At 37.0% G+C, this 23,341-nt stretch overlaps 1 protein-coding gene across 3 annotated transcripts; it reads right to left on the bottom strand.

Moving 5' to 3' along the window:
- Window positions 1–5,049: 5,049 nt before the first annotated feature.
- LOC122652981 (probable LRR receptor-like serine/threonine-protein kinase At1g53440) lies at window positions 5,050–23,031 on the bottom strand. 3 transcript variants are annotated; one of them, XM_043846882.1, is made up of 24 exons: window positions 22,902–23,031; window positions 19,983–20,145; window positions 19,790–19,861; window positions 18,904–18,972; window positions 18,694–18,765; window positions 18,534–18,605; window positions 15,906–15,977; window positions 15,759–15,830; window positions 15,560–15,631; window positions 15,366–15,443; window positions 15,155–15,229; window positions 13,145–13,213; window positions 12,715–12,783; window positions 12,464–12,529; window positions 12,331–12,369; window positions 12,193–12,242; window positions 11,697–12,067; window positions 11,273–11,471; window positions 11,062–11,196; window positions 9,028–9,146; window positions 8,526–8,736; window positions 8,158–8,395; window positions 5,620–5,770; window positions 5,050–5,488 (listed from the first exon to the last, which is right to left on the bottom strand). In XM_043846882.1, the coding sequence occupies exons 1-24, from the start codon at window positions 23,023–23,025 to the stop codon at window positions 5,078–5,080; spliced, it is 3,069 nt and encodes a 1,022-aa protein (XP_043702817.1). In that variant the 5' UTR covers window positions 23,026–23,031; the 3' UTR covers window positions 5,050–5,077. The 3 variants fall into 3 exon arrangements, with proteins under 3 accessions (XP_043702817.1, XP_043702818.1, XP_043702819.1); XM_043846883.1 differs by having other exon boundaries at window positions 9,028–9,137; XM_043846884.1 differs by having other exon boundaries at window positions 9,028–9,131.
- Window positions 23,032–23,341: the final 310 nt, after the last annotated feature.

Here is a 23,341-nt window from a genome sequence, read left to right as displayed (position 1 = left end):
CTGCTGCTACTGCTATTGAGAGTGATCAAGTATTTCTACTGTTCCTGAACAAGGGTTTCGTATATTGAGACGATTGAAAATATACTGCTATCGTTTGTAGACTGGAGGTTGTTCTGCTGCTAGGTTTTGCTAAGTGTTTCTTCGATCTGATTCGATAGCAACACCACTAATCTTGTTGCTAAGTGTTTCAATATGTGCTATGGTTGAATTGATTTGCTGATCTTGAATCGATTTTGCTGCCATACTTTTGCTACTTCGTGCTTGGATGGAGAATTTGTGGGTTACCGTCTAGGGGTTTTTGGAATCAAGCTTGCATCTGGAAAGGTATTGGTTCTCGATAGCGGGGCTGTCGGTTGTCGTTGAAGATAGTTATTTCCCTGCTTGCGTCTCTTGAAGGATAAAGATGTGGTTGCTTCTAAATCCCATTTTGATTTGCTTCTGGTCTTGCTGGAATTGCGATTGAGATTGGTTGTTGTGTGCTTCGATTGGTTGTTGTTTGCTTGGATTCTTGGTTCGATTTGACCTACCAGAGCCTTCTGAAGTGATATTGGTACGAGCAATTCCCAAGTTCCGCCTCTGGTTCAAGCTGAAGATGGGAGACCACTGCTATTCTTCGATTTTCAGGTTTTCTATTACGAATGGGTTTCTTTCTTTGAGTTTGTTTTCTTGCCATTTGTTTGCTTTGGTGGTTGCGTGACTGTCGAGGAGAAGAAGACAGTCACGTTACCTTCTTGTCTCCTGTCCATATCTTTTTTTTTTTAAGTTAGTTTTCCTCTTTTGCCTCTCACTTCTTTACCTATCTCCTTATGTCCATATTTTACCATGCCTTCCAAGTATGTCCCCCATCTATAAATACTAATTCCTTCATTTGACGCTCCACTATTTGGTTAATTACAGCTATGCGATTCCATTTTTTTTTCAACTTTGAGTTATTTACCATTCTGCCATTCCCTTATTTATCTACCCAAGAGCCACTTGAAAATTCTGATTAATTACCAGATTGCCACTACTTCCTTGTATTTGTGTTTTACCTATCTTGGGTGGATCAATAGTTGGATTTTAAGATTGGGATTATATTGGGATTGATAGATTAATTACAAATTTGCCATTATCTTGCTTGGGTGGACCCCAGATCGCATTGGTTTGAGATTTTAGTTATTATCGTGAGGGGTGTTTCTTTTATTGGTGATTATATGTAGCTGCTCTTGATTGAAGATTAATTTATTGGGATCTTATTTGCTGGTGGTCTTGCTTATAAGATTTGTTGAGATGTTATTGGTTGTTCTCTGTTCACGTGTAATGCTACACGTAAGGGGGAGATTGAAGATGTCTACTGTCTGTGAAGGTGTCTACTGCAAGCAATTTTATCTGAGACTTTTTTTTTTAAGTTCGGGACTCAAGAGTGAGTCTGATTGTTGTTGGAGTGCCTTCCTCGGGATGGACTTTTGTGTAGCCATTGGAGCTGCACTTTTACAGGTTTTTGTGTAGTCATCAGAGCTGCACTTTTGTTTGTCTTTGTTGGAGCAGGTCAGTACTTGCATTTTATTGCCTTCATTGGGAAGGACGTTTGGTGTAGCTATTGAGTGCTGCATTTTGTTGACTTCCTTGGGAAGAGCTTTTGGTGTTGGCGTGTTGCTGTTGTTGATTGGATTTGTTTGGATTGCTATTGTTGATGGATTTATTGATTAGAGTGTTGCTTTGAGCTCGATGGCATCTATGGCTACATGTGTTCAAGCCTGGTGCTGCCTTTCATTTTTTATCTTGTTGGTCCAAGCTGGAGCTTTCTTCTGATATGTGTATACTCCAGCTTGAGGGGGAGAATTAAGAGATATGTAACACGATTGGGGGAGTCCCCCTATCATGGTTTCCTTTATTAGTTTATGTCTTATTTGTTAGTTTTCTAGTCTAAGTAAGTTCTTGTTTTAGGCTTTAGGCTTAATTAGGTAAGAGTTATATTCCTTTTGTAATTCTGTTTTGGTTTAATATAAATATATGTTGACTAGTACGGTAGAATACATGTTCTATCGCACAACCCTTTTCTCCCATTGTTCTCTCTTCTTCTTCTCTCTTCTCTCTTCTCTCTTCTCTTTGCCAGGCACTAGTTATAGGTTCTAGGATTCTTTACAATGTGATATGGTGTATGCTGTTTAATTTTGGTTCTCGTTAGTTCTTGAATTTTTCATATATTGTTGGAATTCTTGAAGCACTTCTTTGTTTGGACTAATAAAAGAACAAATGTTCCGGTGACTAAAGCCCAAAGATCAACAGTGGTTAACTAATGAAATTGATGAGCCCCTTGCATCCCTAGCAAGGCCTCTATGAAATAGTTCCATCCACACCCATTAAAATCTCATGTGATACATTGTTACTCACTGACAATTTCCATCCCCAAAGGAAAAAAAGAAGAATGACAATTCTTAACCCTAAAATACAGGGTTTTATTGTCATTTTTCAACCCAATTGTTGAGAAGTAGATTTAAAATTGAGTACTTGACTCATACCATTGGTGTTCAACCCAACCACAAATTGAAAGAAGCAAGTTCTTGTGTTTTCAGTGGTTTTTTGAGGTTTTGGCAGGTTTTATAGAGATTCTGATGTAAGATTTAATCAAGCAATGAACAAGACAAATCATTGAACATGAAATAACAAACTAGAGATTCAAGAAGAAACTCGAACCTGGATCCATATCGTTTGATGAAGATGATTCTCATTTTGATCTTCTCTATCGATCTTTTCCGCTCTCTTTTCTATTAAAAAACTAGGGTTAGCAATTAATGGGTATTACTACCAATTTATAGATTGAGAATAGGGACCAATCCTGTAATTAAAAACAATTAATGCTCTCCCATAATAAGGCATAATTGCAATTAGACCCATAATATTACTTTACGCTTTAAGGTGCTTAACTGGAAAACCCATTACCCATTAAGGAGATCACTTCCTTTATTAGGCTTCATCCAACCAAGCATATCATTCAACACCCTTCCACTAATGCAAGCTATTACAATGATTTTGCTAAGCCCATTACATGTGAAAACGTTACATTCTGTAACCCTTTTGACTGGATTGGAAAAGAGGGCAGTTTCAGTTTTCCAGCAATTCAGTCCGAATATTTAAACCTATCCAAACTGCGGGAAGCCAAAAGTTTATGAAAGAAACTTCCGACACACTCTCAACCTATCTCTCTGGTCTAAGATTAGAGTTTTCAAGCTAATCAGTATACAGATTGGCAATCCTAAAGCCAAACCAACCCAACCCAAACCCGACCCAGAGCTGCCCTAAAGTGATGCAGTAGCTCTTGCATAATAAAAAAATGAATTATGCAAACCGCCAAGCTTTTCCTAGCATAAGACTGACCTATTTCCCAATCATTCTGAAATAAGACATAATTCTGATGAATAAGACTTCCATAGTCCATCACATGTCTGAACAATGAGACCTTATTTTAAACAATTTGGTAGAGTAAAAAAGGGCATATCCAGTGAATGAGGCTCCCGTTACTGCAGGGTCTGGGGAGGGTCATAATATACGCAGCTTTACCCCTGCTTTTGCAGAGAGGCTGTTTCCAAACTTGAACCTGTGATCCCTTGGTCACAATGGAATAACTTAAATTTAAAAGCATAGGTTACAAAATACAAAATAAGCTTACTACATTAAAGATCATATTGGTGATTTTTTTATAATAAATGCAAGGGAATGAGACCTATATAGCTCAAATGCTCGAAATTCTGCACCACCTCAACCAAGTGATTGCATGTTCAAGACATCACCCACCTAGATTCATATCATAATTAATAAATTATTCTAGATTTTTAGAGAAGGGGAAAGTGCGAAATACCAATTCTAAAAGTTGGTTAACACTCGGATTGTCAAGCTGACAGAGAGTGATGTTTTGTGACACGATTGACTTGCACTTTCTTCTAAAAAAGCTTCTTCATTTTCTGGAGGGATGATCTGAAAGTAATCACTGGATTTGTTAGCACTGATTCTTTCATTAAATGACTATTGTAGCATAGAGCAAAGGCACTTAGATCTAAAGATGCTTACCGGGTTAAAAGCATGAAACTCCATTTATGCAAGAGGAGAACATGGGCATGGTGTCTCCATGAATAGTGGTGCTCCCAATGGATAAGCATCATCAAGTGGAAATCACTCAATTTGCTGTTTCCTCATGCTTGACAACTTGTTTCCTCCATCCAAATGAAGCCTTTAATGGTGTAACAAGATTCATATGCCTCAACAACCGAAACAACAGAATAGGGTTTAACTGGGTTGAATACCCATCAAAAGGGAGTGGCTTTTTTGATGGTTTGAATTTAATCATCCAACATCTCTTGGAACGATAATATAAATAGAGGAGTGAGACCTATACAAGACTAGCGCTCAAAACAACCCCAAACGACACATCTTTTGAAAAATAATTTGAATTCTAAAAATATTCTTCTCCATAGGAAACAATGCCAATCATTTTGTACTTCTGTTTTGATCGTTGAATAATGTTAAAACCACACAATATCTTTCCATCTTATCGTTGGATTGGAATCAAATTTTGGGTATTGAAGACCCTAGGGAGACCTAGGGTGATCAGACTTGTCGTGTGGGAGATATCATAAGTATAATTTGCTGATTGTGTCCAATATATGGATTCCATTTTGAGTATCACAATTCACAACACATAAATAAGCAAAATGGTTAAGGCTACTATGCATGAAAGCGTGCGAAAAATCTGCACATGAGAACGGTTAAAGATCATATAATAATGTACAAATGTGTACGTGTATCATAGTACATAAAACAAAATATTGGAATTATATAAAACCACCCTGGAAAAAATAGTCTTAATTACACAAAAAAAAATCAAGGGAAAAAGAACTCTGTTCGGGAGTGTGGCGTAGGAGTCTATCTTTCTCTCTTTCCCATACTTCTACCCCCTTGTTTTGAGGAGGAGAGAGATAAACATATGGGAGTAGTGACGTAGGCCACACTCCAGGACAGAAAACTACTTCCCAAAATTTAAATATCTTCCACCCCCTCCAGCCCTCTAAAACAAACAAAACAAAAACGAAGAAGAAAAATGTCACATAAGATCAGGGAGAAGCTTGTTTGTTGAGGAAGAGCCCTGGGTCTCTTTGCTATGAATAGACATGGAAGAATCAATCCATGGCCCATTCGTCGATACACTATTTCGCATTCTACTCTCTTGAGAACTGCTTGAATAGAGTGTTTGACTGTCCAGTGAAAACCTTTCTAAGGCCTTAAATCTCATATCCTCAGTACCGGAGCTGCGCTTTACGAGAGGTGCTTTAACTGCAATTTTGCCTTCAAGCATACTCACCGCTGCAGACATAGTGGGCCTGAGAGAAGGGGATGGATTGGTGCATAGGAGAGCTAAATCCAACATCCTCAACGCCTCTTCTTTGGGGTAGTTTGACCCAAGGATTGGATCGACAAGTTCTAGGAGATTTCCCTGCTCTTGTAGGACATAAGCCTGTGACCCAATTGGAGAGAGGACAAAAAAAAAAAAGGAAACAGTTCAAAAGGGTCAATGATATTTTTTTCACAGAAAAGATAATCATCCTTCCATATATTAAAAAAAAAAAGAACTTGTGCTCAGGTTACCCAATCAAGAAGGTAAACAAAATCCTCTTTTGGCCTATAATTTGTATTGCTCATCCCACTGACAATCTCTAATGCAACAACTCCGAAGCTGTAAACGTCTGCTTTGTCTGTCAGGTAACCCCTCATTGCATATTCAGGGGCCATATATCCTCTACAAAATTAAAAGTTCAGGGTAATATATTTAGTATCATAATATGAACTAAATTAATGGCCAGACCAACACTACAAATTATGTCACTGCAACTTGCAAATCAAACTATCAATATGGAAAATGAGAACTTGAACAAGTTTCTGGTTACAGTTGAAAGATGTATTTCACAAAATCAACAATATCTGATCAATGAATTCCAAGGTCTCATTCAGTTGGATGCGAAATGAAGTAAAGTGAAGTAAACTAAAACAAAATGAGAACGAAAATTTTTGTAACCATTACCAAGGGAAATTGTGTTAACATAAAACTATGCTAATTAATTTTATTTTCCTTTTCTTTTCAGACAAAATATCAATAAAAAAAGTTTCTACTCTCATCTTCTTTAAGTTGTGGGCACCACCTATATTGATATTACTTTGTCTCAACACTACTTTCAAACCAAACACCCCAATAGAAAGTCTCTTACATAATTTCTTTTAAGGGAGAGGGGCTCCTACAACAATGTGCAGTTTCATGCCTTGGAGGAGGGGTATTATGGGAAAACACTAAAAATAAGGGGGTATATGAGACAAAAAAACAGGGAGTGGTACTACAGTAATCCGGATCAGACGATTTTGGCCGATCGGATCGGTATCGGCTGAGATCGATCCTGATACTGATTCGATCCACCTGTACGGACAAGGGTAAAAAGGTTTTTTTTTTAAAAAAAAGATTTTTTACAAAAAAAAAACAGGGGCAAAAGTGTCATATTTGCCTGAGTTTGGGCGATCCCGATCCGATCCGATCCAGTCGATACCGAGATTATGAACCTTGCTTATGAGGGATGCCCGCATGCAATTTTGAAATTAAGCTGGTGTTGTGCAAATCTTTTACCCTTCTTTTAATTTCATTTTACAACTGAAACTTTTATTTTTTTTCACTGCTAACCAAACAGGGCCTAAATGAATATTGAATTGTTGTAGAAACTTAAATCAAACATCCTACCATAAGCAATATTCATGGTATATGTACTATCATCCAATCATGAGGTTGCATATTTGCACACACACTCAAATAGTAAACACATAAAAAATAAAAAATTCGAAAGAGATATATGTACAATGTCTTAATGACGTACACTGAAAATAACTACATATAATACATAAATCTTCTAAATAAATACTAAGTAAACTCAGAAACTCAGACCAAGTCCACTCAGCATAAATAAAGAACAAGAAACATAAAAAGATCAAGATTAATAATAGTTCCATAAACTAGCGGCTTAACTTCAAACTTGGGCAGAAGAACCTATTTCATGAAGAAATGTTTTTATTTCACAAACAACATCCAAACACCTGATTAGATATATCAGAAAGAGAAAAATAAATAACTCTCAAAGCATGAACAGATTCAGAGATGACCACTGCCCTCCTCCTCCCACCTTTTTAGGAGAACACAAAGGAGTATACCTTTCTTTTTTGGGAGAATTAAAGCATAAACATGAACAGATTCAAATATATCACAGAGAGAAAAAAAAACCCTTCCTGCTTGCCACCCAGATTTGCAATCACATTGTGGAATAAATGTGGATAACAGGACTATGGTAAAAAGACTTTTGGCACAAAGAATGAGGTTATCAATCATATCTCACAGTTGAGCTTCATCATTTTCACATATAACAGAGAATGTTTCTAATATGTTTAATTTCAAAACCTGATTCAAATTTCTTCCTTTTCAACATTAATGGGTAAGAATAAAAAACATCAAGCGTTTAGTGAAAAAAGTCATCTAACTGAGCTAGGATTCTAACCCAGAGATCCTTCAATACAGATTCAACTTTTAAGTTTTAACCCTATATTTTTTTCAAGAAATAAATTTTGGAGGATAAGAAGCAAATGGGAAAAAAACCCATCATACAACTAGCAAAACCTGTGAGAAGGATCAACCCAAATCAGGGAGTACAATTATTCACCAAAAAATTTAGCCAAAATGTTCTGGAACTCAAAATTCATTGTCCCAATAGGCTATGGACTCCAGATGTTCATTAGAATGTTAGCCTGGTCTCAACACAGACTATCAAAAACTCTGCTATTTCTTCAAGCCACAAGTTCCAAGAGATAGCATGAGGGATGATGCTGGGAAAAAAAAACCTTTTATTTGATTTTTAACCTTGCCAATATCAAGCTTTAACCCAGAATTCCTGGTCGAAAGCTTGGTAAAACATACATCCCTACATACAGTTGAACAAGATTTAGATGATGTTCAATTTGCTTATTTTTAATATTCAATTGCTTCTCATATTAGGATTCTTTTCCCCTAATCTTCTTCTTTGAATGCTAATTCAAGAAAATTTCAATAAATCACATGTAGAGAAGCAAAGAGAAGTGGGAAAGAAAGAAATCACTCACATAGTTCCAGCAATTCGGGTGCTGATATGGGTGTTCTCCTCTTCATCAAGTTTAGCCAAACCAAAGTCCGAAATCTTAGCATTAAGATCCTTATCAAGCAGCACATTAGTTGCCTTTATGTCTCTATGGACAATTTTCAGCCTTGATTCTTCATGAAGATAAGCTAAACCTTGTGCTATTCCCAAGCAAATCTTATGCCTTGTTGGCCAGTCTAAGTTCATTCTTTGATCTTCACGACCTAAATGTGTACCACAACTTATCATAATCCAGCCATAAATTGTTGTGTAACTAGAAACAGTGTTAATTAATACCATTCACTTAATCACAAAGAGTAATCATCATATAGAATAGCGGAGTATTGAATTTACCAAATAGTGCACGTGCTAGGCTATTATTTTCCATATATTCATAAACCAATAATAGCTGGTTTCCTTCAATACAACATCCATAAAGCTTCACGAGGTTTGGGTGTTGTAAAGCAGAGATCATGCCTATCTCATTTAGAAATTCACGGTTCCCTTGCTTGGACTTAGAGGAGAGCTGCTTGACAGCAATTACTGTACCATCTGATAGTGTACCCTAAGATAAAACAAGTAAAAATTAAATCACTACTTCCCAGAAACATAAAATATGAAACCTGAGACAGAAAGGTAGTTCATTTTCCTTTTCTTTCCTCCTTCCCTTAAAACTTGCCTCCCCCACCCCCACACTCTTCTTTTACATTTTACCTTTCCCCTTTTATTATGGAAGACTGAAGCAAAATGAACAAAAAAAAAAAAAAACCAATCTAAAGGCTCAACCCACAAAATAATACACAGATTGATGGTGATAAATGAGAAGGATGAGAGGAAGATATGAATCCAGACTTACCTTATAAACAGGCCCAAACCCACCTTCTCCTATCTTATTTGCAGCATCGAAATTCCCAGTTGCAGCTTTAATCTGTCTCAAACTGAAGTGACCTGTTTGTAGCTCTAGGCCTGTAATTTCTGCAAAATTAGTGATAGTCCTTCCACATACACAATCCAGTCAATGACATGTGTCACATGGCACATATCAACATTATGCATAGATACTGTTTTTTGTAAATACTAAGCATGTATGTTGGTGAGAATCTGTTATACGAAGATACAGTATGTGGGTGATGCATGGAAACAACAATTGAAACAAAATGTAAACGGTATACATGTAAACTAAAGGAGAGGAGAGGATAAATTCAAAAGCCCATTGAAACACACTCAAAATTCTAACACTTCAATTTGGCCTAATTTTTCTATGTCACGTGTCCAACACCTTGATTTATGTTCCATCATTGGGAGAATGTCTCCTCAATGGCCTCAAGATAACTTGTCCACACTGTTTTTGAGCCGCATGGGAGCACTGAGCCCTTTAAACCAACTTTTGAATAGGTAGTACTCCCCATAGATTAGCCATATGTCAAATTTGGGGTCCAATTTCAACCATATGATCCACCATTTTTTAGATTTGAACCTTTTTATTCAAGGTTTAAAACTCTCTTAGCATGGTTGAGTCTTCAACCATTTCTCCAAGCTTTAAATCTCCAACGGGAAAATAGGTTGGTTCTGAAACTTAACAGACTGCCAAAAAAGATAGATAGATGGAGATATTAGGGCTATTTAGAGAATCTTCTTTTAACTGGACTGAGTAAATGACAATTTCAGTTATTTGAAGGTTTAGTTTGTTATGTGTACAAAAAATTCAAGACAGTGGAATGTGGACAAGATTGACAAAGTTATAGGCAATTTCAGTACTGATTCAGTTCTATAGAGGAGATTTCTATTTGGAATTTTTACACCTTTATATCGAAGTCTTATTAGAATTAGGATATGCTTTCCATATCTACAATTAAAAGTAATTTAATTATTATTGAAAAGTTTTACTACAGATAAGCAGGTGTGTAACCTTTATTTGCACAAAATTATGATTATGTATTTGCTACCTAGTCTTTATTGTAGAACCAAGCGCTTGCCAATCCCCCAAAAGACGCCATGTGAGGGAATGTGCAACTTTAATTCCTTATTGCACACCAGCCAAAGCGCATCGCTCACCGCGCCCGGCCGGGATCTAGGCAGGGCATTTTGGGTCACTCCCAACAATCCCCCCCCCCAAATGCATGCCCAATAACAGAGCACCCATGGCACCGGGGAGACTCAAACTCGCAATCACCTGCTCTGATACCAATTGTAGAACCAAGCGCTTGCCAATCCCCCAAAAGACGCCTTGTGAGGGAAAGTGCAACTTTAATTCCTTATTGCACACCAGCCAGCGCGCATCGCTCGCCGCGCTCGAGCCGGGATCTGAGCAGGGCATTTTGGGTCACTCCCAACATTTATATATGAATCCAAGCCTTCAACTTAAGTAAAAATATTAAAGAAATCTCAACATGGGATTTCTTGTGGTACAACCCTGCAATCCGTGATTCAAGGAGAGTGCAACTCCAAACATGACAAAGACCAGAGATGTAAGGCCTCTGACCTTTCCCCTTGAATCATTTCTGTTATGTCTTTCATTTGGTTACCTCATACCTGTTTAGATCCATTACATGAATCACACTCCTTAAAAACCTCTTTACTTTGTTCTCAAACGCCTTAATTGATTATCCTTTTCTGTTTTCAACCTAAAACTACTCCAAAATGAATTACTTTTGTTTCCTTAGTTGACTAAAACTGAAAACCCTACATTTTCTTATTTTGTTTCTTTTTTGTTAGTCACACAACCTCCTCCCCACTCAACATCTAACATCTTAATTTATCTAACCTTAATTAATCACCAGGATTTCTATTTAAAATGGCTTATTCATATGAACTAGCACACAACAAATTCTAGGAAAGCTGTGACAATGCATCGTGCTACAAACACAAATTTTAGTTCCATTCGCCTCACCTTTGTCATCGAGATCCTTCCCTCTCAGGCAACCTTTCACCCAAAGGATTACTAAAACTAATGCTACGAAAATGCATGAAGCAGCAATGATACCAACAATAACTCCAACAGATAGTCCAGTGTTCGGGTCAAAGTCTGCACAATCAAGCAAGTTACAGTATCATGATGAGGAGTAAGAAGAGGGAAAAGGAAAAGTGGGCAGATAACCTACTTGGTGTCACTGAAATAGCTGATATAAGGGGTCCATATACTCCTCTATCGGGAATTGCAGTAGTTCCTTTTCCTGACCAGTAGAGGTGGATCTCCAAAGTACTTCCATTGACAATAACATCATTAAATTTCTTAATGATGCTCTTACCGACCCCTTTAGCTTCCTCCGCAATATTAAAATCCTTCAAACGGACTTCTCCCTGCAAGAAACCGAAACAATGTTAAGAAAGTTGTGTCAATCAAAAAAGTATCATCAATGTTCTTCAGAAAGTAAATGGAAAATTAGTTTGAACTACAAGATAATTTTAAAATACCACAAAAAAAAATAAAGGAACCAGATCTAGTTTCCTGAGGGAAATTAATTGGGGAAAATGAAGTGGTATGATAAATGGAGTATCAGTGATAACAATCTATTCGCCACTCACTTGGATTGATACATCAAATATGCGCCTACCAAGGCTGCTGTATGTCTGATCTTCTGTAAACATTATTTCAGCAAAGTGGAGCTGCACTGTATAATTACCACTTCGTAAGCAGAGGCCATAATATCTTAGTGAGATAGGAGCAACACGGGCTGTCATATATATGGATGGATCAGTTATGTTCAGCACTGATATGTTTGTGGTCAAGTACTGAGGATTTGTTCTACTCAAGAAGACTCCTGTAGTGCTAGAAGCCCATCTGTCAGTAGGATAGAAGTATGATGCACCCTCCACCCTAGGTACTGAATCATCTTCATATTCCTCCCCATCAAAATTCATCAACGGGCCTCCGCAATTGATAAACAATGAATGGTCTGCATGTGTGATTGGAATCAAGGGAATGTATTCATATATGATCAGTTCCTGATGGCCACTCGTAAATCCTTAATAAAGGTTCTAATGTTTTGTTATCTCAAAGGTGAGGAGATTCTACAATTACATTTAGGTTTCCCAGAGCAAGGGAGGTCCTTTTTCAAGCACCAAGCGACTCTGCAAAAAGTTTCCGCAGATGAATTCATATTCTTCATATGTTTCATTAATCGAGAAAAATAAACATTCCATGAAACAACAAACTTACGAGTTATCTTCTGAAGATGAATAACTGGCAATTGTGTTCCTGTTAAGAAATGAGCAAACAAAATTTCATAAGGAAATAAGAAAACCAACTACGGTTTAAATCCAAAAGAGATAATGCAGGGAACTGAGTATACACGGTAGTTTGTTGCGCACAGCTGGGTTGTGAGGCGTATCCAGTAAAATTGTTGTAGGATAAATTACTGTAAGACAAAGCAGTATCATGTCATGGTACTGTATTTCTTGATGAAAAAGATAATAAGCCAAGAGACATAAAGTGGTTGCCATAATGTCTCAAGTGTGAAATTCATCGCAAAGGTAAGTCACATGTAGGTTAAAAGATCCTATGAACCACGACTCAAAGCTTTTGATGAGCAGAAATACTCACATTTTTATTTTCTCTTTTGTAAATAACCAACCTGGTACTTCTCCAGTCAGCAAATTGTTAGTGAGAAACCTATGCCCATAAACAATATAATGCCTACCGTTAGAATGAAGAAATTTATCATTGATATATTAAGAGGAATCATTGATAGGAAAAGTTGAATTAGATGGTCCTGTCCTGTGCAACAGAGACCTATGACTATGCCAGTGACAAAGTGCAATAAAGTGCTAATCATAGGTAACCACAAATAATGGGATAAGCTTTTGAATTGATTATACAAATGAACAACTAGTGCAATAAAGTGTGAAACATAAGTAACCACAAATAATGGGAAAAAGCTTCTTTAATTGATTATACAAATGAAAAACTAGTAGTCACATATGAATAATATAAAATAATGACAGTTAAGAGGAAAATAAAGAAATTTACATACAAAAATTGCAGATTCCCTGAACTCTGAAAATCTGGAATTTGACCAGTCAACCTGTTGAAGCTCAGGTCTCTACAAAGGGAAAAAGAAAAAAAAAATCCCATCAGAACATAACTAGGAAAGATTGTCTCCATAGTATAATTTAGTGGTGGGATTGTGATACGTTCTAACCAATGTTGGGTCAACTTTAGCAATTTAAGTTCATGAAGATGTTCACTTAATATCTCTCCAGAGATTTATGATTCATATAATTAATCAATGAAATTACTGTTAGTAGTGAAACTGCCTTTAATTACCAACTCTGCAGCTAATGTAACCCTATAATCATCAGATTTATCAAGCACTAGTGTAGTGTCAAGTAACCTTATGTTTTGACAATCGCGAGATCAAGTTTATTAACCACATGATAATATAAAGGAAAGGAAAACTAAATCAATCAAATAGGAAATAAAGAAGCCAGCAGTGAGTTAGATGAGCTTGTAGAAGGATAATTTGAAGTATATACCAGGCTCTAATCTTGGCTGGGGAATTAGCACCACAAAGATAGAATGAACTATGTTAAAAGCTACCATGGTTGACCAAGAACTCTTCAAGTACTCCTCTAAGAAATGAAGGAGTCGACCTTTTCACTGCTAAAAGATTAGACAAGTCCAAGTTGACTGAACTTTAAAATACTCATTACTTTAGTGCACCAATCATGCGTGTGTTGACTAGACATATTAAGGATTAGCACACTCTGTGTATGCTTTTCTCTGATGGAATATTTTTTATGGAAGAAAAAAAAGCAGGGATGAATGCAAAGTTAGAATTATGGACATACACTTTTGAATGAAAAAGTTTTTGGACAAGCTGAATATAAACAACTTCTAATAAAAGTAGAACTGAAAGTGGGGTGGTGAGAATTGATGATAGGGAGATACCTCAAAGTGATATTTTTAGATACCTAGGTTTAATCATAAATAAAGATGGAGAAATATAGGCTGATGTTGCATAGTGAATTAGAGTAGGGTGGCTGAAGGGAAGGGGCACTTCTGGAATGTTGTCTGATCAACACATTCCACTAAAACTTAAAAGGAAATTTTTATTGGGTAGCTATAAGAACAGCAATGAGTATGGAGCTAAATGTTGGGCACTGAAGAAACAAAATATAAATAAAATTAGTGTCGCTGAGATGAGGATGTTGAACCGGATAAGTGGAAAAACTAGGAAAAATAAAATAAGGAATAAATACATAAGAGGTAATTTAGGAGTACCTTTGACACATGATACTTGAAAAAAAAAAAGTTGTTTGATGTAGCATGCAGCGAAGACCTTTGAATGCATCCCTAAGGAGTCATATAATTCAGATGGGAAGAGTTAAAAGAGCATGAGTTACGCATAAAACGATTTTAGGAGAAAAGGTGACAAAAGACATGCATGGATTTGGTTTACAACAGGTATGGCTTTGAATAGAGTTGAAAGGAGAAACAGGACCCATGTAGCAGAGCCATATGGTTGGGATAAGGCTTAGTTGTGTTGAGTTGTAGATGAGTCACTTCAGTTTTTGGGATTGTGGTGAACCTCAGTATTTCTTAGAAAGTTGGAAGAGTCTGATCAAAATCCATTTCGACTGTTTCTAAATTGAGTCATTCATAAACTTATTTCCTCTTCTGAAACTTCAAGTATGCTGTAAATATGTCAAATCAATAAATGCTTATTTTCCCCTGAACAAAAGAAGGTCATCTTGCTCCTATTTATCCTTTAAGTTACTCAACTTAAAATCAGGGTAGAGTGGTAGAATTAGACATAAAAGTAATCCATGGCATGAGTTCTGATAGTCACAGACCATAACCATAAATCACCATAGTAGATTGTTTATTCCATCAATTTGGGATGAGAATATGAAACAGAATTGAAAAAAGCCAAATACTGATTTCTGATGGCTTATTTTTTAGCAAATTCCAACCAGCAATTTATAAAAGAAGCTTATGAAGCCAAGCATCAAGGGGAGAAATTCCATCTAATGAAACTCACAGAGTTTTTAAATTTGGCATCAGTTTTCCAATGTATTCTGGGATTGCACCCGTAAGGGAGCAATTTCTCAGTACCCTACAACACCAAAGAAAACCAAGTCCTCATGAGCAGACATAACCACTGACAAAATGACTTATGCTAATGCTATGCCATAAAGTGCATCCATCTTTCAGGTCACAATAAATTCCTTCAACTGAAAGGGGGAACTCACAATTCATTTATAGATGTCAGATCCTGCAAATCGGGGAAAATAAAACTCATATTTATTCCATCAAGGTCAGATACCCTCCTGAAACCCAAAATACATTAAATCACACCTCAGTCAATCCTTCAATATTCTACCTCAGTTCATAACCACAATAAAGGTCTTACAACATTTTTAGAAGTTTTCGAAGGTGCACTCACAGTTGAGTTAGGTTTTTCAAGAGGGAGATATTAGAAGGAACAGGGCCCTCCAAGGACGTGCCCTGCATATCACTGCAATAGACAGTTTGAAGAAGCGCATAAAATATATCTCCAGATAATAGCAAAAAACTTCATATATTTGTCTAAATTTATCAAATGAAAAAAATAGAAGATAGGTTGGTAAAAATATGGTACACACAGTCTATCAAGTTCCGTCCAGTTCCCAATGAAATAAGGGATCTTCCCAGAGATGCCAGTCCCATCTATCCTACTGCAAATAACAAGACAGTTCAGGCATTCATTATATCAAAAGTTTAATCTATCTAAACAACTACCTCCAACTTACAAATCATTCAAGCTAGTAAGTTTGACATATGTTTCTGGTATAGTTCCGTTGAAATTGTTCGCAGAAGCAAGGCTGCAAGAGTAAGAAAGCAATATATGATGAGTTCATTTAAATAGTAATAGTAAAAATAATAAGATATTGAATGATGATGGTACAACAATAATAATAATTACATAACCACTATTTCTTTTATAGAATTAACAATCTGCAATCAAATTACTACACTGATAAGCTTAATGATACTTAGGCCACAAGATTTTAGTCATATTCCTACCAAGCAATGAAGATGGAGATTTCTTAGCTCACTCTAGCCACCATCCCTTCTCTCTCACCCATTCCCCTAATGAAATTGAAAATCTCTTATTTATCCACAGAAAATAGTTACAAGAAAAGAGTAACAAAATAAGTCATTAGCACTGTTGCTTGCAGTTCCTTGTGTTTCAGTAAGTATTCATGAAATTCTACCCATAAAAAAAGAAGTGTTCATGAAAATGAAAAAAAAGGAAGTATAAATAAACGGTGATAATAGTGTCCCACTTAGTAAATTGGAAAATTTGATGCCTTAATATCTTGCTAGCAGATATGTGCCTGGAGTAAAACCAACACACGGAGATTAATAACATTTGCGCCACGTAAACAAGTTGGGGACGAATTAGCATAACCACAAGAAGGTAATAATAGATAAGAGCTGAAGACAAAAAATAAAATAAACAATTTCAGTAAATAAAGGCAAAACCCTCTCTCAAGATCTCCTTTTTTATGATCCTCTGTCTGCACATAAAATCCACAAACAAAAGACTTACAGTTGGTTCATGATTGCAACAAACACTTGAAATATCACTTCATACTACAATTGGGATGAGCAGAGGTTACCAATGAAGTTTTGCTGTCATGAGATGTAAATTAATTTGGCTATGGTGGATAAGAGGAACAAATTTCCTAAGTTATTTTACCGAAAAATCTACACTATCTGTGTTGTGAAATAATCTTATACCTTTGTGAATTTGCCATCACCTGACTAAATTCCTAGTTTGTCTTTAGCATTTAGATCTCCTCACGTCATATGAACCCATATTAACCCTTTAACAAGTAAGGTTGTATACATGCCTTGAGAAAACAAGAAGGTATCATGAACCTTATGAAGAGAAAACTTGAAGCAAATTTGAGCATCTCGTGAATTCACCTGTGTCAACATTTACAATAACAGACACCCTTAGATCATCAAATCATAGTTGTCAAGGCATCGCCTAGGCGTCCAAACGCCTTGGTCGACTTGGGCGCCTTGGACACCTTGGTCGGGTAGTTGGTGACGCCTTGATTTTGGCCCCTCTCCAACTCCTTGGGTCGCCTAGACACCATGACAACTATGCATCAAATACAGCTACCTATTGTGCCTATTCTCTGCAGATTATTGTGGACTGCTGTTGATTCTTTATGGTAACAAATTAGACTGTACGCAAACTATTCTGACCAGCATTGGATTCTCTCATACCGCTGTCTTGTATCTTATTGAATTTCTTAACCACATTGTTTTGCTGCCAATAGTGAAACTTCACCTCATCACATAGCAGTTTATCTACATTCCTCAATGACTCAATCAACAGTTCAATTTTTGATACAGTAGGTCTTAACCCTCTGGATGTTTGTTTAACTTTAGAAAGTTTAACAAATGGACTTTTCAAAACCTCAATGAGACCAAAGGTTACTGTTTCAATGTAGTCTTTGAAATCAAAGCAGATCCTGACCATTAGATAGATGGGTTTTCCCCCCTTTTTTCTAACCACCAAACATGAATTCTCTGTTTTAAGGCTCCATTCACTTACTACCTATTTAAAAATGAAGCAGAAAGGGGAGGGGGGGGGGAGTTTTACCCTGCCTTAAAAAGTCATCATGATTCTGCTCTAGCATCTAAGGACTCTTTCCACCCTGGGGGTCTTTTTTCTGTCAATGCTCAAGGGACTCAAGGATCTTTTGTCCCTAGCAACTGCTATGATCACCAACTTCATCACTCTGTTACATCCATGTCGGACCCATTGTTAAACAAGCTCAGTAATGTGGGATATTCAGAAGATATGTACAAATTTTCTTATTCTTTTAGGCCATAGTATGAGTGGAAAGGGGGGAAAACAACAAGAATCAATTGTGATAGCTTTTCTTTTCCTTGGCTGATTCCAGATTATCAATGTTCCTAGACATGATCTACCCCTTCTGTTTCCTATTTTCGTTTTAAACTAAAAGAGTTACGGCTACTTGCAAAATATTTGCCAATGCAATACCCTTACCTAATCTCAAGTTGTACCATGCTCTTTGGTCAAATATCAACTTTGGGCAAATTGGTTTCAAAGGCTACAACTTGAATCCATCTACTAGATACTATTTGAATAAAATTGGTTACTTGAACAGAACTATTTGCAAAATCCATCTACTAGATCCTATCAGAATAAAATGGGTTCCTTGAACAGAAACTATTTGCGAAATCCATCTACTAGATACTATAAGAATAAAATGGGTTCCTTGAACAGAAACTATTTGTCAAACACAAATTTCTTCAGAGGAATGTGCAAAATATTCACCTAAACTATACGAATGAACGGAAGCAATGGAATAAGAAGAGAAGAGAAAGCTTACAATCTCTTCAATCGTGATAAATTACCAAGCTCCGGAGGAAGGGCTCCTTCGAGTTCGTTATCTTCCAAGACCCTGTAAATGACAATTTGAATAAGAAAATCGGTTTATGCATCATTTCACTGTCATCACTTTCCAAGAAGCTTAGGTTATCGATACTCACAGCTGCTCCAGCGTAGCGATGTCACCAATCTCCTTAGGAATTGACCCACTGATGCGGTTTCCCAAAAGAGAGCTGCAATGCACCACAGTTTCTGTTAGGTTGGATATCCTAAATAAAAGGTTCTGTGAAAAATTGAAACCAAGCAACTTAAGAGCTAAAAACTAAAAATGCAAGAGAGGAGTAGAAGAGGTGGAAAAATAAGTAACTCACATGATGACGAGAGGGATCTGAGCCCAACGAGTAGGAATTGATCCATTCAGATAGTTTCGGCTGAGGTCTCTGTTCACAAAAACATGCTTCACTCTCAGTTCATATGCCGGTTGGAAGAAACCAAAAAAAAAAAAAAATGGCGCCAAACCCTCTCCCCTTCTCCGGGCAGAAGAATTTTTCTGCTGCCCGTAATCGCAGATGTCGAAATGGAATCCACTCCGATTAGAAACGGTATTTTAAAAATGGGTGAGTGAACGTTGCCTGGGCCTCTAGAGCCTGCACGTGCACGCTGGCCAATGGGAGTGTACAAGTAAGCATCGATCCGGGCGAAACTTTGCCTTTTAATGGGGGCAAGGCGGTCTGTGACTAGACGCAAGAGCCACGCTGGCCACATGACCAAGTTCGAAGCACACGATTATTGACAAGTTTGCGGGAAAATTTTTTCTGGGTGAATGTCGTATAACTTATGACCACTTTCTTAAGTTATAAAGTGTGGAACTGTTTGACCACTGTCATTCTAAGGTTTCATGAAGCTTGTAAGTCAAAATTTACGTGTATTTATTCGTTCTTATCAATAAAGCGTTGTTTATCCAAAAAAACAAGTGCTCCTAAAGCTATAAAAGACAATGAAAATACGCGTGGGGCTCCTTTGTAGCGCGACACAGCGTGTAGCGCACCATCTGATGGTCTGTAGCGCACGGGCACGTAGCCCAACAACCCACCTATGTGTTGGGCTGCGTGCGCACGGAGACCATTAGATAGTGCGCTACACGTTGTGTCGCGCTACAAAGGACCCACACAAGCCTCAACCAAAAGGCTTGAGGCCCAGTACTCTAGGTCATATCAAACTGTCAAAACTAGTTCACTAGGGAAGAGGATGACTTACATTTCTTGCAAATAGGAAAGATTAGCAAATTCTTCAGGTAAAACTCCAGTGAGGTTTAACGCCTTTAGCTGACTGAAATTCAAAGGAATCAAGGAATGAAAAAGAAGGTGAAGAGAGGAAATTAAACATCTTATTAATACTTATAACACCAAACATAAGCTAAAAAAACGTTGGAAGAAGTTGGAAGCATTACATGTTTGTGATATGGCAAACAGTAGTGGAGCAGTTACAATTAACATTGCTGAAGCTTTCAGAGTCAATTGTCACGTTTAACCCTGCACCTCCACTGCAGGAATTTGAACTCACATTCCAATAGTTATTGTTCAATTTCGTCGCTATGCTCTTCAGTGCTTGTACTGTCAATTAATTACCATGATAAACTTGTTGGTTAGTTACTATATCATAAGTATTAACCTCTACTTAACTCACTTTCCAAAATTTTTTTTTTTTTTTTTTAAGATGAGATTCACATTAATGAGAGAAAATTGGAATGTAAAGAATATTTATCATTTACTACATGAATAACTTAAAATAAAAAAAAACAAGAAGAAGAAGAAGACTATGGATACCAATTTGATAAGATCGACCTCTGATTTTCTATTATGAGGTTATATATACATGGTTTTTTTTTCTCTAAGCCTGTGATTGGCCCTTGGCTTCAGGAAAAAAATTTGTTGCTACCAAGGTTGTAGGAATGTTCCCGCTGCCTGGGCTTGCAACCAAAGAAATGGAATAATTTACTTCCCCTTAGGGTTCACAAATACTCTCATAGGTTATATTATTTTCCAAAATATAATTTTTTATTCCTTTTCTTTGGCTGTGAATTGAGTAGTAGGAACATCTCTGCAACTTGGATAGCAGTAAAATTTTGTCCTTGACTTCATGCTGCAAAAAACAAAGGTTTTTTTTATTATTTTTTTTTAAAAAGAACTCTGTCCGGGAGTGTGGCTTATGCTAGCACTCCCATGAGTCTATCTCTTTCCTTCTCACGTGAAAAGACACATCTGCCCTCTTATTTTGAAGAGGAAATAGATAGAGAGTGCTGTCGTAGGCCATACTCTCGGACAAAGAACTTTCTCTTTTTTTTTCATATTGATAAACACACAAAGACACCAGTACCCAAAAGTTTAACCACGTTTACCCCAAGGATCAACTCGATTGGCAAAGACCAATTCCTCAAATAAAAGATCATTGAATTCAAACCACTGGAGCCTATCCCATCCCTATCCCTATTAAACCTCTCCAATTCCCAAAAATAAAAAGTTAACCAAAGAATTGTTGATATCAAATTGGAGAACTCATGTTCATCTAGAAGTTTTTGGACATATTCAAAAGGTAGATTTGTTCAACCCTGGCACATGAAGGTCCTTGCTCAAAACTTGTGTGAGATAAGGACTCTTATGTCAACAAATAACAAATAAGATAAGTGTTGGTAAAGACCGTACGTATATGTGGACTGACTCAACTTTGGACTTTGGAGAGAGGGAATAAATAAAGAAAAGAAATTACATCACGAGTACATGTAGGGTAGTATTAATATAAGATGTATCTGTGGAAACATCCTGTTTATTTGACGGTGTAGTGAGTTGGGGAACAGGGTTGGGAGTTTTACTTTTCCCATGAAAAATCAAAATCTTTTGTTTTTTGTGAGACTTTGTTTAGTATCAAGGTGGGAATTTCAAGTGCCTCCTCAACGATACTTGGATATAAAAATGAGAATTTCAAATGACACATCAATCAACAAAGCAAAACGTTGTTCCCTAAACTTTTGTAAGTTCACCATCCTAAGTTAAACAAACAAAATTGAGGTAGGATTTTGAGGTGCCACATCAATAATTTTCCACCCCAATTCTCCTACCCCACCTAAGTCTCGATCAAACAAATGGGTCCATGATGAATTAATGTAAGGGAAAAAGATCTCTGTCCTACGCCAGCACTCCCATGAGTCTATCTCTCTCCTTCCCATGTGGAAAGACACCTCTACCACCTTGTTTTAAGGAGGAGAGAGATAAACACATGGGAGTGCTGGCGTAGACCACACTCCTGTATAGAAAACTGCTTCCCTGTATGTAATTATTGAAACAGGGTATGAATGGGGGTGAAGAAAAAAGTGTTGACTCCTTCCAAGTAGGGCCGAAACAATGGAGAAGATGAAGGAAGAACATATTCAAATGAAAGATTGATTAAAAAATGTGCAGGAAATGTTAGAAGGCTGAGTGTACGTGAACAACTCACAGCGTTGATGGAATCTATTTTGTGAGAATGTGATAGAAAGTGTTGACTCTTCCAGTACAGACGAAACAATGGAGAAGATGAAGGAAGAACATTTTGATCAATGCAAACATCAACAATTTAATTATGCAGGCCATCATTGTTGTGTGTGTTTGATCTTTGTAGTAGAGGGATTTGGAATGTAAAAACATTATCGATAACATGCATGGATTTCTACTGGAGAATTCGACTCAAACCAGATTTTACACATACCAAAAAAATAAAAACTGATCAATGCAAACATCAAGAATTTAATTATGCAGGCCATCCGTTATGTGTGTGTGTTTATGTGTGTTTGATACTGTGGTATAGAGGGATTTGGAATGTAAAAACATTATCGATAACATGCATGGAACGTGAGAATTCGATCAAACCGTTTGTTACAAAAAAAAAACAATGCAGAGAAGGTGGCGGACTTCAACTCTAAGAAGTAATATTGTTAAGAGTTTATAGATAATTAATAAAACGAAAAGAAATTCAACATAGATCTTCTACGGCGCTGCTGTTGTGTCCTGCCTGTGATGTGCAGACACAGGGCCGCACGCATGACGCCCTATCTCCGTTCGGGCAAGGCACTCGAGGCAGGGGTAAGGCAGTCGGTCGCGCGCCCTTGTGTCTACGTAGGACAGGGCAGCCCACGCCGTAGAAGATCTGGATCCAAAGAAATTAGTTCAAATTGAAATAGTGAAGGAAGAAGAGTGACTCTTCCGAAAGATAAATGGAAAGAAACGATGTTTAATCAACCCAAACTCTTAAACAGAATCGAATGAAATTTCAAGAGAGAATTTAATTTTTTGCTGGAAAAGAGTGATATGATTGAGTTATTAATGTAAGTGCGCACCTTCATCATCTGGTAAGGTTTGAGCTTCTGATCTTAATAGCGCGAAGCAATTCAACAAAAGAACAAAGATGAGAGGAACCCATGAGACCTTGTTTGAGATTGAAAGAACTACTGTTGGTTCCATCGCATTTAGCTACTCCTCGATCAACTGCTTGTTTTTTGTTTCTTCTATTCTAGTTCAATTCCGTGGAGATTGAGATAAATCATCTAAAAGTAGATAAAGATCTATTTTGAAAAGAAGTTTGGCAGTGTAAAGTTCAACATCACCCATTCAGAAGTGAAACACAAATTTAATACGATTCATCATAATAAATAAGGATAAACTAATCATACAATGGACTTGGTCCGCCGCCGTAGGATTCAGCGCCTTCAAACTTTAATAAAGGAAGGGGAAAAGGATTGCTGAAATTAATTCTGTTTCTGTTTATCAATTGACTGAC

This window comes from Telopea speciosissima, chromosome 2 (assembly GCF_018873765.1).
Source record: "Telopea speciosissima isolate NSW1024214 ecotype Mountain lineage chromosome 2, Tspe_v1, whole genome shotgun sequence".
NCBI lineage: Eukaryota > Viridiplantae > Streptophyta > Magnoliopsida > Proteales > Proteaceae > Telopea > Telopea speciosissima.
The sequence above is the reverse complement of the archived record's forward strand: the minus strand, read 5'-3'. Positions and strand labels throughout refer to the sequence as shown.